The 18072-nt window shown below is 41.3% G+C and overlaps 1 protein-coding gene across 1 annotated transcript; it reads right to left on the reverse strand.

Moving 5' to 3' along the window:
- Window positions 1-3210: 3210 nt before the first annotated feature.
- LOC143730932 (uncharacterized protein C1orf232) lies at window positions 3211-17191 on the reverse strand. Its single transcript, XM_077221520.1, has 4 exons — window positions 16882-17191; window positions 14181-14258; window positions 13846-13949; window positions 3211-4686 (listed from the first exon to the last, which is right to left on the reverse strand). Exons 1-4 carry the CDS (start codon window positions 16960-16962, stop codon window positions 4335-4337), a joined length of 615 nt encoding a protein of 204 aa, XP_077077635.1. The 5' UTR covers window positions 16963-17191; the 3' UTR covers window positions 3211-4334.
- Window positions 17192-18072: the final 881 nt, after the last annotated feature.

The raw sequence follows: 18072 nt of genomic DNA on the forward strand, positions 1-18072 counted from the left end.
CTCCATAATTTTATTTGAGCTTTTTTTTAATGACTGAAACTTATTTTTTATAGTTTTAGATTTAGTTTTAGTTAACAAAAACAACACTGACATGTTTCAGGTCTAAGCGTGCATGTAAGTAGGCTATAAGAGCACATCAATATTCATGTTTATTGGCAATGCACAAATAACTAAATCAATATTGATTTGTGAATGAGTGTCATGGGGAAAAAGCTGGCCTCCCATGTTTCCCGTTCACTTCCCTTCAAGCGTCATCCAGAGGCATGACAGAAAAAATGACTAATAACATACAGAGAAATCAATTTGAAACGTTGTTGGCTCCCTTGCACGTAAACTAGGTCACACTTTCCAGAGAACCAGAGGCTTCAGAAGAGTTTTTTTTCTCCAGGACATGTTTGTGCCAATTCGCACTTTCGCAAGTTGTTCTTCAGCCTATAACTTCCTCTCTTCATTTATGTAAATAACTTAAGTTTTAAGGCTCGTTCGCATCAAGGTCGATAACTTTAACGATACAAATATAGTACTAGTAATCCAAAAAGTTCTAAAAGTCCACACCACAACTATAACAATAACGGAAAAGAGAAATGATATTGCTTCACTTTCTGAACGATCTTTTCCAGCTGATCAATCAGAATCAATCCTGCTTTAAGAACATTTTAAGCGACGGACGACAAAACTGTGGCGCGTACTTGTAATAAACAGAATGTTATCATTTGTTGGTGTGCAGTGCATGGAAATATATGCTTCTTGGTGTGAATGGGCCTTTAATCCATGTAATAATGTTAAAATTGGCTCAAAATTCATTCTCAGAACCAATTTTTCCTCTTGTAATTTACTTTCTTTTAATATGAAAATCTCAATTTATTTTTGATTCATGGTAAAGTATATGCATAAGCACCTCCAGGCTATTTTACTTTCCCCACACTTCTAACATTTCTGTAAGCATTATTGCTTGTATATTATATGGGGGGATGAAAGTGCCGGTAATCTCTTGAAATCTATGAACAAGCAGAAAAGTAGAGCTGAGAGTTTCTCAGGAAGCGTCTCCTGTGGCCTGCAGGCTAGGCTGCATAAATAACCAACACATTTTCTTCCCACGTTCAGATATTCCCTAAGAAAATCTCAGCTACAGCTTAATGGAAAGGAAAGCCACTAAAGAGTATAGTCCAGTTGCCTTTCACTCAGACATCAAACGAGAACAAATGGGCATTTGTGCCACATCAGAGAAGAAGCTCAGGTGAGGGGGTCAACACTTCCCTCTGTCACAGCTAACATTTGTTCACCGTAGTAATTGTATTTGTGTCTGTGTGTGTGTGTCTCTGTATCATGGGAAACTACACCTGGCCTCAGGCGGCTTTGTGTGTGTAAGGTGAAGGCATATGCATGTGTTTGTGCGGTGATCTTCCAGATGGACCTGTTGCCTGCACAGATGAGTCACGAGCCGCTGTCCCCCACAGTTGCTGACAGGCATGTCTGTCTGTTTTATGTGCGGATGACTAAAGTCTGGGCTGAGCTGGTATGCCTTTTATTATATGGGTGTCTTATAATTTCACTCATGGTGATGCCTTACCTCACAAAAGACTGAGACGTCAACAAACTAGGCTGAATGCGAAGGAAAATGCATGCCTATGTCATCTAAAATCAAAAAGAAAAATAACAAATATATTGCAATGAATGCAATATTTTGCATAAACAAAAAGCTTATTTTTAATAATAATACGTTTAATTTAAGCCCTTTACAGAGCTTAAGTATCCTTTACAATAGTGGTGCATTAATACAGACAATGGCAGACAGTTGTATGCAAACACAAATGATGATGATGATGATAACGACATTACATACTTTTTTTGCAGGCATTAATGTTCACGACAATTAAGCACATTTAACCCCCAAATGAAATGTGTGTGTGTGTGTGTGTGTGTGTGTGTGTGTGTTTTGCATTATTCTTAATGATGCTCATTATCCAATAGATTATTACAAAAAATACTGTAATATAATACTGTAAAACATATTTTTTATTAATCTGCATAAATGTTGTACAACATAGCAAATATATTATAGGTTTTTTTTTTTGCATAACAGATTGTAATTTGTGTAATTGTCATTAAATCAATTTTAAAAATATGGTCCAAATTTTTATTTTCGCAAGATCTATTCATTCCAGACACACAATACTCTCTTGATTTCAGTTCCAAAATGCAGTGCAGGATATACTGTAGATGATGTATTATAAAACAGGTGATAATCTTCAAAGTACTATACAAATTACCTATCCGTTTAATTCTATAAAATCACTGAATTCATAAAATCACATGTTTTTGTTCATATACCGGCTGCATTTGTTACATACACAAAGTTTTACATTTTAAGTGTTACCATGAACGCAGACACCATTTGGGCGATTTCATTAAAAACTGAAAGTCAATCCATCCAGATTCATATCACTTTGGTTGCCATTAGCTCTATGCGTCTGCTGTAATGAGTTATTGGTGCACGCCTGCAACCTCTTCTCACATCACCTGTATGAGGAAAGCATCCCTGCAGGCCATAAACTATCCAGATCCTGCATGGAGCCATATGTTATGACAGGTTTAGAGCGGGTTATATTACTGTGAGACAATAAAAACAGGAGTTCAAGTCTGTCTCATGGATCTTCATGGATCTGCATTCATCAGCCTCAGAATCAGAGACAATAAGTGAGGAGTCATGAGCGTCTCCATGAAGCACAGGGCATTGAATGTGCTGCTATTTACCAGTTTCCACCATAATACTAGGTGTTTATTGGTTGTACAATAAAAATAGGGAAACACTGTCATGAACAAAATGATAGAAAGATTCTGTTTACTTACCAACGTTATTGTTTGAGGGATGACCCATTCATTTATTTGATTTATTTGATTTATATGATTTTTATGGTGGTTTGACTAGGTCAAATGCGCTGTAAATGACCTTTAAAAAGACGCTGTGCAGACCTTGTGGGTAGGTGTATAAAACACATGCTTTCTGGTAGAATAGAAAAGCTTCTGTTTATAGCCAAAACATCTCAGGAACAAGCTTTGGTGATGTTCGTTTCGTGAGCGAATCGTTCTTTGAACCGGTTCTTTTTAGTAAGCTGGATAAACACTTTGTCCTGCACTGACACCTGCTGTTCACTACTGGTAACAGCAAGAAAACCCACCTAGTCATAAATATATTAAAATCGAATTACATGTTTTTGCATTAGAACTTTATTGTATCATAAAATAAAACATCAAAGCAGGAAAAATCAATCAATCAATGTGAGAGCAAACTTTGAACTGACAGCAGACACAAAGCACCTTTGAGATATTGTGTAAATACACTTATCACATTGGACTTCAGGAGTTATGAAACATTATGAAACAGACAGAACACTGCATAAACTACACCGGACACATATTCTGTAAACCTTCACCCAATAAAATTAAATTAAATGATAGATTCCCCAACTTTATCAATTGCATTTCTAAATATGCAATACATAAAAAGTGTTGTATATGTGATATAAAATAGCAAAATCAGTTATTTGATATACTCTTTTCTTGAGGTGCATGTTCTACTAGTTTTTTCAGATCACATTTAATCTTGATGATGGGCTTTATATTATTGGGCTTAATCTTCAACTACTTGTAAGGAATTTATTTATGCATATTACATAAATTAATAATAAAAAAATCGGAGGATTTTCTTTCTCATTATGACATCATTCCCTGCTACAGTATATACTTCATTCCTATAATTTACAGTGTTGCTTTTTTAAGTGAAGTGTGTAATTTAAGCTCAACTACATGGATTTGCAAAAATAACGATTATTTAAAATAAATTGTTTCTAGCGTGTTATTGTGCTTAACCTTGCTTGTAGTGAACTGATTTCAATTGACAAAAAGAAAAAAGTAGTTATATAAACTTAACTTTAACTTATTTGTGGGCTATAACTTTTTTTTCATCAAGTTGAATAAACTGTTCATCTACATGCTTCAGATATTAGTACTTAACTCTCATCATTTCCTGATGTTTTACAGTGTTTGTTAAAGGTGAAGCATGCAATTTCTGCTGCAGATTCAGTATTTAATCACAAAAAATTACACACATCACCTTTAATAACATACGTTTGTGCGAGTTTCCTGTAACCGGCAGTTCCCACACGAATGCCAAACCAGCCCAGGCCAGAAGAGGCCACAGTGTCGGTCACGGTCGATGCTTTTAAACGGGTGAAATGCGATCACATCTGTGCGATAAGGCTCATATGAAGCACTGTGGCCCCTGTGGTCTGAACTGTGATAACCCTTCTCTAGTTCTCTACTTCCACTGTTGGCTAGTTGCTCTTGGCCATGCTTTTGGTCTTCAGCTCAGCCAGTTTGCTGGTGACAAAGTTCCACTTGAAGGCCGGTGTGTCTTCACTCCCTCCTGCGAGTGTGGTGTACTTGGAGAAGCTGTTCCCCACGCCTCCCTCTCCCTCCTTCTCCTCTCTCTCCTGGTGTTCGGTGTCTTCAGCTCTCGCCCCGCTCTCGTTGTCCTCCTCCTCCTGTCTGCCGTCTCCTCCGGCCTCCTCGGTCTCCGCTTGCTTCATCGCTGCTGCCTGGTGCCACTTAGTCGAAAAGTTATCCCAGAATCCAGTGTTTCGCTTGTTGGGTCGTGGAGGCTCCTCCGGTTTCACTGCCAATGGACTGTGTGGATGATAAAGGAAACAACATAGGCCTACTAGCAACTCGCAATTACATTTTTTTCTGATTAAAGGTGCATTGTGTAATATTTCTGAGGATCTATTGACAGAAAAGCAATATAAGATCCATAACTATGTTTTCAGTGGTGTATAAAGACCTTGCATAATGAACCGTTATGTTTTTATTACCTTAGAATGAGAGATTAATATCTCCATAACCGTGGGCACCCCCTTCTATGGAGGTCGACATATTGTGTCGTCATGTTTCTACTGTAGCCGACAGCGAACACACAGCGCTACAGCGAACACACAGCGCTACAGCGAACACACAGCGCTACAGCGAACACACAGCGCTACAGAGCGTGTTTCCTCACTACCTTGAAAAATAAGTTTTCAGTGGTGTATAAAGACCTTACTTAATGAACCGTTATATTTATATTAGAATGAGCAGTTTCTCTCTACACACACCGCGGGTTCCCTTCAAGCGTGCCGCACAAGCCCTGAAAAGTGAAGCCAAAGCGTCTCGATCGCCTCCCGGTGACCGGTCCTAGTATAGGTCATAAACCCCGCCTCCCCATGTTATTCAATGGGACGTGAGACCAACTAAACAATTAAATTACACTTCACATATCTTTTTCCCAAAGATAGTTTCTGTCATTTACTGTAGCTGATGTAATTTCCAGTGTTTGTTTTTAAAATAAGTTTGTTTTTAGTTAGTTATTTGATGCTATAAAAACGGCGCTGTGGTGTACATGATTGACAGCTGTGATTGACAGGTTCTCTGAGCAAAGTAGTCACTGAAGCAACAACGGAAATTTTTTTCGGGATCTTTGGAGGACTGAGGAGATTGGAGCTTTAAAGTCCCAAGATGTCAGCGCCATATCGGTACAATGGCGGCTTCACTTCTCGCCAATGGAAGAGAGCGAAGGGGCGTCGTCCATCTTGTTTTACAGTCTAAGATTCCCTTACATTGAAATGCGCCGACATGTTTCTACAGGAGCCCTAAACGGACAAATGCGTTTCGTTACTATGTTGCTTTTCGCGCAAGGAAGCAAGCTTAGTTCAGCGAATAAAACTCTGACAATAATATTCGCAATAACATATAGTTTTACTGAATAATTAAGTAAACATCATTTCCAGTGTTGGGTAAGTTACTCAAAAAAAGTAACTACAAATTACTAATTACTACTTTAAAATTGTAATTTGATTACATTACTGATTACTGCATGTAAAAAGTAATCAGATTACTAATTACTTTACTTTCAAGTTACTTTGAAAACCTATTAAAACTACAAGAATACACTACAAAGTGAAACTCAGTTCTTTCAGTAATTTAATATTGCAGAATACAGACATCCCAAGTCTCCTGGAAGTTGCGGGAGTCTCCCGCATGTTGATAGCGGCTCCCTGATGCCCGCAAATTAGTTCAAATCTCCCGGAATCTAGAGCGAGTGAGAAAGAGCGCGCATGCGAGACAGAAAAGAGGGCTGTTTCTAAATATGTTTTTGTGGACTTGTGAAACGTCATCAGTCGCTGCCCAAGTACTGTTCCAATTCAAAGTTCACATCTAGCCAAGTCCAGTACGAGACCCCTGATGTGTTCCTGATCCGCCCCTTTTACCCAGGATGCATCGAGAGGTGACTTTAACTTTGTAGCCTATTAGAGAGCTGACTTATGTTTGACTGAACTGTTTGCTTTATTTCTAATTGTACAGCTTCGTATACCTTTTAGGCTACTTATACTTTTATACTGGATATTATTGAGCATTAAAACTGACATTTAACAAAAAGAGACAGGGTTGTGTAATTTTATTTTATATATTTTAAAATATATAGAATAATTTTTATATTTATTTTACTATACATTCTCTTCACTGTATATGTATAATAAAATAAAATGACAAGTCTGTCTCTGTTAAATGTCAGTTTTAATGATCAATAATGTTTCATATTTTTAAAATGAAAACAAAAAGAAGCAGGGTTTTATATATCGTGTTGTTACATTTGTGTGGCCATTAGCCTAATATGTTTACGATCTTTTTAAATGAAAAGAGGCAAAGTTGTGTTTTATAACATATTTTGTTTTATTGTTGACGAAAAGAGGCAGTGTTGTACTTTATACCATATTTCGTTTAATTGTTGCCTGAAATATAGCTACATAAAGAGATAACCGGAGTAGCCAGAGCGTGCTGAGTGACGCGATCAAGAACGCCGCGGTTCCGTTTGCAGAATAACCGGACTCGCGTCCTCTCGTCCTCGGGAGTTCGTTCTCCTGAGTCGAACTTGGCAAGTCTGAACTACCAAGGACGCAAGTCCGAAGTTTGCGTAGGCTACTTCTATTGAGAAACGGCCAGACTGTGCTCCTAACCGTGTAGCGCTGCGTGTGTGTGTGTGCCTCATGAAGCGCGTTCTCCGGTAATTCATTAAAGCGCATGCTGACGCAGCTGGCCAAACGTGATTAGAAAGGCATTTTACTAAATATTTTTTTCTTAACAATACATTTGTAACGCAAGTAACTTAATTTTATTGACATCAGTAACTGTAATCAAATTACATAAATTTAAAATGTAATGAGTTACAGTACTGCGTTACCACGAAAAGTAATTAGAATACAGTAACGCGTTACTTTGTAAGGCGTTATACCCAACTCTGATCATTTCTTAATTTATCCTTGTAAAGAAACCTCATTGCTGAACTGGTACTCTCTGCTGTCTCAGACAATGACATATTTTCCTGTCGGCCACCGTAACTTTTGTTGATTGCAATTCGTAACCTCACCATTAGATGCCGCTAAAAATCACACACTGCACCTTTAAATAAAGTTTTTTGCAAGAAAAATAACCACTACTATTCAAAGAAATTGAGTCCTTTTATTCAGCGAGGATGCATTAAATAAAACAAAATGGACAGTAAATGCATTTATAAGGTTAAAAATAAATGCTGTTTTTTTGAAACTTTCTATTCATCAAAGAATCCTGAAAAAAATGTCTCACAGTTTCTACAAAAATATAACGCAACTGAATTCAACGTTGCCCAGCAAGCAATAGCTGTCATTTCACCAAATAGGTTAACTATAGACCCGATATAGTCCGGCTATGAGTAACCCACTTCTAGCCAAAATAACCTTGAATTTAGTTACATGTCGTTTTTGCCCAAATAACTTGCGAGATGCATCATATTCCATCATGTAAGCAAAGTCAACAGTGATTACAAGGTGTTTGGTTTCATTTCTTTGACATGTCCCATGCGTAGCCTGTGCATCTATTATTGGGCTACGGTTAGATGTCTAGTAAATTTTCACTGACAGCCCAAATTTTGCCTTGTTTCAACAGACGTTAGGGCTGTGTTTGGACGGCTATTAAACATCTTTTAAAAGCAAAATTGTTTGCTGGGTGATAATAATCAGAAATGTTTCCTGAGCAGTAAATCAGCATATTGAAAGGACACTGAAGACTGGAGTAATGATGCTGAAAGTAATCTTTGCATCACAGGAATAACTTACATTTTAAAACATATTTAAATAGAACGCAGCTACTTTAAATTGTATTAATATTTCACAATATTACAGCGTTTACTGTATATTTGTTCAAACAAATGCAGCCTTGGTGAGCAGAAGAGACTTCTTTGAAAAAATATTTAAAAGATCGTGCCAACTTTTGAACAGTAGCATAAATCACATTTTTAGCTCACATTTTTAGCTCTTGTGTAACTGTGAAATGATACTTGTATTTTTTTTCCTGTCTGCTGCAAGCAGAACGTCTCAGGTTACGTATGTAACCCTGGTTCCCTGAGAGGGAACGAGACGCTGCGTTGAGACGCGGTGGGAACGCTCTGCGTGATTGCGTCGTGAAGCACGTGTATAATCAGTCCAATGGAAGAACGAGACGTCACCGGCGGTGACGTCATAGACCAGGAAGCTATAAAGCACACCAGAAATCAGACCGCGACAGCTTCTGAAAAGGCCTGAAGCAAGTCGATCAGGGCATGCAGGAAGTATGGCAGGAGAACGCAGCGTCTCGTTCCCTCTCAGGGAACCAGGGTTACATACGTAACCTGAGACGTTCCCTTTCAAGGGAACTCGAGCTGCGTTGAGACGTGGTGGGAATCCCATGTCCACTACGCCATAATGAGAAATGCCCGTTCTGTGTGGAGTCCTTGCGCACACTAAGAAACAAGCAGCCTTGCCTCGGGAGTGGAGAGGTCTAGGTCGTAGAATCTGACAAATGTATGCGGTGAGGACCAGCCTGCCGCATTACAAACGTCCTGCAGAGAAACCCCTGAAATTAAAGCCTTAGAGGCAGCCATACTCCTAGTAGAATGGGCGCGGACAGCCATAGGTGAGAGCTGTCCGGCCGCTTCATAAGCAAGTGAGATAGCCTCAACTACCCACTTGCTCATTACCTGTCTAGATGCAGGGCAACCTTTCTTGGTTGAACCGAAGCAGACAAATAACTGCTCTGATCTACGCCACAGGGCAGCTCTGTGAACGTAGGCATCCAAAGCCCTAACGGGACATAACAGATTGAGACCTTCCTGATCTGGGGTAACGAAAGGTGGAGGGCAAAAAGCCTGCAGCACAATAGGGCCCGCCACATTAGTGGGGACCTTAGGAATGTAACCCGGCCTAGGGTGTAAAAATGCTTTCACCATACCAGGTGCAAATTCCAAACATGAAGGAGCCACCGACAGGGCTTGCAGATCTCCAATTCTCTTGATAGAAGAAATAGCGAGAAGAAATAGAGTTTTTAGTGTAAGGAACTTCTCTGAAACCTCTTCAATAGGCTCGAAGGGAGCCAGGGCCAGACCCTCAAGTACAATGGCCAAATCCCAAGCCGGTGCTCTAGAGTGCAATGCAGGCCTAAGCCTCAGTGTACCACAGAGAAAACGAGTAATAAGAGGATCTCTCCCAAGAGAAGAAGCCCCCAAAGGGGAGCGATAAGCAGATATAGCCGCTACGTACACCTTTAAGGTGGAGGGAGATAATCCAGCAGAGAAACGGTCTTGAAGGAAATCGAGAACTGTACCAACCGGGCAGTTAGCAGGATTTAAAAAACGTTCTCCACACCATGTAGAGAACAATTTCCATTTCAATGAATATAGTTTTCTCGTGGAAGGAGCTCTGGATTGAAGGATGGTCTCAACGACCTCAGTCGATAGACCGGATTCTAAGAGCTGGGCCCCCTCAGAGGCCAAGCCCACAGTTTCCACAACTCTGGGCGAGGGTGAAATATCGTGCCCCCTGCTTGAGATAACAAGTCCCCCCTGACAGGAATCTCCATGGGAGAGCCGTGCAGAAGGGACACTAGGTCCGAGAACCACACTCGGGTCGGCCAGTGCGGGGCTACTAATAATAGATGAGCCCCCTCCCGGCGAACCCTCTCCAGAACTCCCGGAAGCAATGATATCGGGGGGAATGCGTACAGGTGCAGCCTCGGCCACTCCTGTACCATAGCGTCCAGTCCGAGAGGAGCTGGATATGTGAGGGAGAACCAAAGCGGACAATGGGTTGTATCGTAAGATGCGAAAAGATCTATCTGAGCTTGACCATAGTTCTCCCATAGGAGCTCCACCACCTCGGGGTGAAGTCTCCACTCCCCGGGCCTAAGCCCCTGTCTTGACAGGATATCTGCTCCCACATTCAAATACCCTGGAATATAAACTGCCCTGGGTGACAGTAATTTTCCCTGGGCCCATAGGAGGATCTGATGAGCCAGTTTGCATAATAATAGGGACCTCAGACCCCCCTGATGGTTGATGTAAGAGACCACCGATGTGTTGTCTGTGCGGACGAGCACATGATGGCCTCTCAGGTCTGGCAGGAAGTATTTGAGAGCCTGAAATACCGGCATCATCTCTAGTCGGTTTATATGCCACGAAAGCTGATGGTCCTGCCAGACACCTGTCGCCGAGCGGCCACTCATGACCGCCCCCCAGCCTGTGAGGGAAGCATCCGTCGATAGCGTTACGCGTCGACAAGAAGCCCCCAATACTGGGCCTTGGGCGAGGAACCAAGGTTTCTTCCACATGACCAAGGCACGTAGGCATAGCCGCGTGACCTTGATCGTGCGAAACGGATTTCCCCTCGGAGAAAACCCCTTGGTCCTGAGCCACCACTGCAGGGGTCTCATGTGCAGAAGGCCAAAAGTAACTACGTTGGACGCAGCTGCCATGAGACCCACCAGTCTCTGGAACTGTTTCACAGTGAGTGACTGGCCTAGTTTTACCATATTTACGGCTGTGAGAATCGCAGAAATACGAGCTGGAGACAATCGTGCTTGCATAGTTGTCGAATCCCACATCACCCCTAAAAAAGTGGTCCTCTGGGCTGGGAGGAGCACACTCTTCTTGGTGTTTAGCCGCAACCCCAACCTTTTTAAGTGAGACAGAACGACATCTCGATGCCGAACTGCCAACTGCTCGGAACGAGCCAGGATCAACCAGTCGTCGATATAGTTTAATACGCGAATGCCCTGGAGTCTCAGAGGAGCCAGCGCTGCATCCACGCATTTCGTAAAGGTGCGGGGTGACAAACCTAGGCCGAATGGAAGGACCCGATATTGGTATGCTTCGCCCCCGAAAGCAAACCTCAGGAACTTCCTGTGATGAGGATGAATGGATACATGAAAGTAAGCGTCCTTCAAGTCTATTGTGACAAACCAGTCCTCGGACTGAATCTGTGATACAATCTGTTTGAGTGTAAGCATCTTGAACTTGAGTTTCTGAACTCTGCTGTTTAACTGACGCAGATCTAGAATAGGACGCAACCCCCCATCCTTCTTGGGAACGATGAAGTAACGGCTGTAAAACCCTGACTCTCTGCTGGGAGGAGAAACCCTTTCTATAGCCCCTTTTTGCAGAAGCGTCAGTACTTCTAGTTCCATGACCCGAGCCTGCCTTGGGTCCACCACTGTGGGAAGGACCCCTTGAAATCTGGGCGGACGAGAACCGAACTGAATTCTGTAACCCTTTTCTATTATATGCAGGACCCACTGAGAAATATTTGGCAGTAGTTTCCACGCTGCCAGAAATTCTACTAAGGGGACCAGTCTCTCGAGACTGGCCTCGGGATTCGGTTGTACGGACATTTCGGTGCCCTGAAGCGGCGAACCGGCAGGGAACAACCGAACTGACCGTTCTACGATCCTCCTCGGAGAATCGTATGGGGACGCTGACACCTCGGTGCCCTGAAGCGGCGAACCGGCAGGGAACAACCGATGTGGCAGCGCTGCGACTCTCCTCAGAGAATCGCCCCCCAGAGGGTGCCGAGGATGAACGATTTCTCGAAATCGTCCCTCCTCGGAGGGGACCACCCTCAGAAGCCTGACGCCTTGGGCGTCAGGACTTCTTCTTAGCCCAAGCCTTCTTAGAGATGACAGTCCTCAGATCTTGCCTACCCCTAGCTGGCCTGGACTGCGACCGCCACCCAGATTCCCCAGATTGTGGAGGAGCCCGAGTGGCGACGCTCTGTTTTTGATGCACTCTGTGCTGTGAGGAGCTTGTACTCGGATGAGACTGCTCGGATTTAATAATCATTTTTCGCCCAGCAGTCTCGGGGATATTGAAACGTCGAGGAAGAAACCTCTGGAACGCAGCCGATTGTTTTTTCGTTTCTTGAAACCTATCGACGACACAGTTGATAGCGTCGCCGAACAAACTTGAAGGTGACAGTGGCGCGTCCAGAAGAACAGACCTATCTTTATCCTTTATATCAGACAGATTTAACCAAAGATGCCGCTCCGTGGCCACCAGGGCTGCCATAGAACGGCCCACTGATTTGGCCGTCTCCTTGGTGGCCCGGAGAGACAGGTCTGTTGCGCGACGCAATTCTCGAATTGCGTCAGCGCTGACTTCCTCACGTTCATCGATATCCTTCAGCAGATCAGCCTGGTATGCCTGCAGTATAGACATAGTGTGCAGACATGACGCAGCCTGACCTGCTGCCGAATAAGCTTTACCCACCAGCGAAGATGTAGATTTTAATGGCTTGGTGGGTAACGTCGGGGTTTTTAATGATGACGATGACTCGGGAGAGAGATAGCTCGCGAGCGTCTCTTCAGCCCGAGGCACCTTAACATAACCATAATCAGATGCACCCAAAACATTACTGTAACAGGAAGTTTGTGGGTTAAATACTCTGAATGACGCCGGTTTATTCCACGATCTCGAAACCTCATTGTGGAGTCCCCGACGTGGAGGCTGTGTTTTAGATGGTAAAAATCTTTCATCTAATAAACTTTTTCTAGTAACACTCAAAGAATCATCGGCTGGCCATTCAATATTTAATCTAGCTACAGCACGAGATAAAACCTCCATAAGCTCCTCATCATTATCGGAGGCATGAGCTGGCGAAAACTCAACATCCCCCATATCAACACTGACGACATCCAGATCCTCAGAACTGGATAGCCGCAACAATGGTGCCCCAACCTGGGAAGGAGAAGCCGCAGCGCGGGCTCCTTCCTGGGCAGAGGCACCGGATCCAGCAGGTAAGGGTTGAGAAAGGGCTGGGCCCGTCTCAAGCCCCGCTACTAGATCCATATGCGAACCCCAAGGTGAAAGCCTTCGCTGTGCCTCGGCAGCAGCGGGACCCGCACCCCGGGGAGCGCGAACAGAACCGTCCTCCTCAAAGAACGCCCGGCGAGAGCGGAGCGTCCTCACGGACAGCTTCTCGCAATGCTCACAGTCAGCTCCCTCGAGAACTGACTGGGCATGCTCCACTCCCAAACAAGCAACACAAAGCTGATGTGTGTCCCCACCCGTGATGAAAGGAGGGCAAGGGACAACACAACGCTTGAATTCTTGTTTCGCCATAGTATATATATATATATATATAGATAGATAATGTGCTTGTGACAGACAACAATAAATAGACAAGGACAGTATACAGAGAGCGCTTGCTGAAGGCAACAGAAGCTGTCGCGGTCTGATTTCTGGTGTGCTTTATAGCTTCCTGGTCTATGACGTCACCGCCGGTGACGTCTCGTTCTTCCATTGGACTGATTATACACATGCTTCACGACGCAATCACGCAGAGCGTTCCCACCGCGTCTCAACGCAGCTCGAGTTCCCTTGAAAGGGAACAATTAGTTCAATACAGAACAATTAGTGAATAAAACTGGCTTTTCTAGGAAGATGGAAACTTGGCTTTTCACCGTAACACTCACTGATCTGCTGCCGGCTGGTTCTCGGCCTCCAGAAGTTGGTGTTCATCATCCTGGGTGAAAAGAGACGAAACACTTTTCCAACCTTTCGCTCCGGCTCCCTGCATCTGAGGAGGAATATACACACATTCACACACTCAAACCAACAAAAATCAGTATGTCTAAATGCTGTTGAAATGAAATGTCCTGAAGGTTGACACTCTAATTCATCTAAAAAAGAATTTGTGTAACAAATTTTTTATGTTTGTGTACAAATATTAACTTACCCTGCACATGTGTTTGAAGCACACTCTTACCGTGTGCAGTAGATTTGTTTTTATTTATTCAATAAAACTTACTCTCTTGGCCAGCTGTGTCATTGCACTGGGTCCTTCATCAGTCTGGATAGGTATTATATCTTCAGCCGCATCACTGACCTTCACAGACAAATATTAATCAAAGACAAAGTTATAATGGGGAAACTAATGTTCAATAATATTATTGATCTGACTGTACTGACGCTGTTGTATGAGAACTGAACAGAGATAGATGATGACATCACTGTTTTCTGTAAAACAGCTTTAATGATGAAATGAACTAATTTAATTATTGTTGATCTTTACATCAGAACTCAAAGAACACTTCAGCTGAACAATGACAGTGTTTTCTGTTAGAGCTGCTGTACAGACCAAATTAACTGTTTCCTGTAATTTCCATATCCCTGCTATCACTGTAAAGCTGCTTTAAAGCACTATAATAAAGGTGACTGAATGGTCAGTAAGAGGTAAAAACAAATGATGGATAAAGAGAGCTTACATATTTACAATATGTGTACATTGACATTGTACATTTCATTCAAGTCAAAAATATATTACTTAACATTACTGAATCCACCTAAATACATTGATTGGTATACAAAAGATAAATTTATGCGTAAAATCAGATAGAAATCGCTCTTTAAAGTAGTAATTGCAATTACCACTTCTTACAGTGCTTACATATACAGGAATAAATTGTGGTGTTTGGTGAAACTACACCAAGGTCCTTTTAAAGTCACCATGAAATCAAAATTGACTATTCTTATTTTTTCATGGAATATTGCAGTATTTGTTTTAAATGATTTATCATTATTTTATTTTTAAATTCATGAGCCTAATCTTTAATTAAAATATCTTCCCCTCCCTCTTGCAGCTCATCTCTTCTCTGATGACGAGGGCGGGGCAACATGTCAATCACTTGAGATCCACCAATAGCAAACCACAACCATCCAATCAATTCCCAACAGACAAAATCAAGCCCCACCCTCCATTTGTTCTTGTTTGCGAAGCAGTTTCACTCGGATATACGTCACTAACGATTATTGCAATTTCCGTTTCATGACGACTTTAATAAAAGGATGCACAAAAATTTCAAATAATACTATTATTGCCGCTGTAAAAACCATCAAACTCCAGCTTGACCAGTGGAAATCTGCCTGATGGCCAGCTAAGACCAGCAAACAATACATTCAATACAATACATATACTTTTAAATTACTGTTATGAATTTGGAGCAACTCCCATCATTCATTTACTTTATGCATTTAAGAGTCAGCGCTGAGTCAGCGCTGAAAGAAAATAAAAACATGCATCCGATGTTTATCTTGAATACGATGCTGTAATCTGTTGGCATTGTTGTGTGTTGTATCAGACTATAGAAACTATGCAAGTTCACACTGGTAAGTGAGAGGTTTCACAGACGGGCGAGAACTGTGGGGAATCTGCCAACAAGTCCAACACACCCTAGACTATGTTATCCGTCTCCAGTCAATCACTGGAATGCCATCCTATTCCTATCACTGACTCCATTAGATCCCGTTACAGGGCCTTTGAAAAGTGGGGCAAGGTTTCCCTTGATCAGATACTTGAAAGAATGTTTCAAATATTCGAATGCATCCAGAAACTCAGAAATGCATCAATTAGTGCTTTAAAAACACATGCTCTAGCCACTCAACATATAGTACAGGAACTGAGGGGAAAACTGTCTATAATCAAATAGGAATCCACAAGAATAAACTGATAATTGATGCAATTCATATAGCTGGGTCTTATTTTATCTTTTATTTTATTTCATATGGATGTCACTCAATGTACTTAAAATGTTTAAGACATTTTGTGACATTATTAAGTTGGGAGAAATCTAACGTTGAGTACTGATTACGTTCATGCATATTCATGCATATCCATGCGATCACATGCCCAGTACTAGCAATAGACTGATATCCTGGACCGGCTGATGTCTTATAAATACAATTGTATTATGTATATAAATCAACCACTGGGAATCCTGCTTTTCTAGGAAAAAGTTTTCGTTGAAACTTAGGATTTAGTTGTTCTTTCCTCATTTAAATGTTTGTCGATTCATTTTATCATTTTGAGCAATTACTTTAGGTTTATCTTGCTCAGTGCAAACAGCTTTTATTTACTATAAAGATTTGCCAAATAAACGCACTCAAAAATATGTAGGCCTAAATTCAAGATTTAAGCAACTGAATTTACATATAAAAATGATATCCATTTGGATTATACAGCTTTAACATAAACAAACTAAACTTTTAAGTAAGATATCTGTAATGCGTTTTAGGCACAATGACCAGGTTTACATTGGTTTTCGATAAATCCAATCTCTATAACATACTAATCAACTATTGCTTGTTCCACAGGTAACCGTATTTTAACCATGTTCATACTTTTTAACTGAATAAATTAAATTGTTTTTACAACTAACACATTCTAAGCAATAAGAAATAAATACATTTTGCAAATATGATGATGTTAATAAAACCATATATATGCAAATAGTTCACATATCTTACCCGTTTCATTCATGACTGACAAATAAGCACCACATTAAGTTTATTAGTTTGTTTATGTTAAAACGCTCTAATTCAAATGCATGGAGATTTTATATGCAATTCAAATACATAATACAAATCTTGAATGTAGGCCTAAATATGTTTTGAGTGCATATTCACTCATATCTGACCACCATTTTGCCTTCTGCTGCTGTTCTGGGATGTACCTCTTCCACCGGTTCCTCGTCCATTTCTGGGTTCAGGGTCTTCATGACTTTACTCTTATACACTTTCCACATGGGATTCATGACGGACACCTTCAAAAACTCCTCAGATGTGCACAAAAACAACCCAAGGTATTTCTGAGCCACCCAGCTTTGGATTAGATCTAAATCTTTAACAATATTCCTGTTCCATCTGTAAAAGACAATCAGTTTTCCGTGCAGAATGAAAACAAGCTTCTCCTCATTGTCTTTATGCGGACACTTTGAATGAAAAAGTGCTGCTAGTCGAGTCCTTGAGTTCAGTGTGAAGTAGATGAATGGGGCAGTTGCAGAGGTGAACGCACACACACACACACACACACACACACACACACACACACACACACACACACACACACACACACACACACACACACACACACACACACACACACACACACACACACACACACACACACACACACACACACACACACACACACACACACACACACACACGCACGCTCAGAAGCCCAGCATCGGTTACCTGGAAACAGGTGTGGGTTTCCTACTGAATATTTCAAGCAGCTCCGCTAATAGTTGAGCCTTCATTGTTGGCTGCTTTAAGAAGAGCAGACCGTGTAACATTAACCCTGCAGAATGAACATATATAGACACCAATAAGGTCAGATCTTTGGTTGTGACAATGTGCTATTATGATATTATTACTGTATTATTCAAAGTAGGATATTCAAACACAAACGCAAACCTCCACAGGTGAACATGCCCAGGTTAGAGCCTATTTCACCCTGAAATTAAAAGAAAGTAATAAAAGAGAAAATAGCTTAAACAAAATAATTATGACAATTAAGCACATTCTCCTCAAATTTTCATAATTGTAAAGGGAGTGGTTCTCAACTGGTTTCATTTGAGGACTTTTGCATTGGATATCAAGTGACGGCCCAAAATCACTAACACTGTGTTTATTGTATCTTTATTAGAAAATGTGTCAGATTTGTAAATCCACACACACACAGCAGAAGTGACATCAACAACAAATGATAAGGTGAGAGTTTTAGAAACTATATAAGACTTTGCTATACTAACTATGTATGTTAGTTGCATTTTTTTTTCTGCTGTCTGTGATGCATCAGAACAGACTTTATTTTAAAGACATATTTTACCTTAAATTCCTATTACTGTAATGCATCCACA

This window comes from Siphateles boraxobius, unplaced genomic scaffold, assembly GCF_051911475.1.
Source record: "Siphateles boraxobius isolate OS27281-9 unplaced genomic scaffold, OSU_SipBor_1 84, whole genome shotgun sequence".
Classification (NCBI taxonomy): domain Eukaryota; kingdom Metazoa; phylum Chordata; class Actinopteri; order Cypriniformes; family Leuciscidae; genus Siphateles; species Siphateles boraxobius.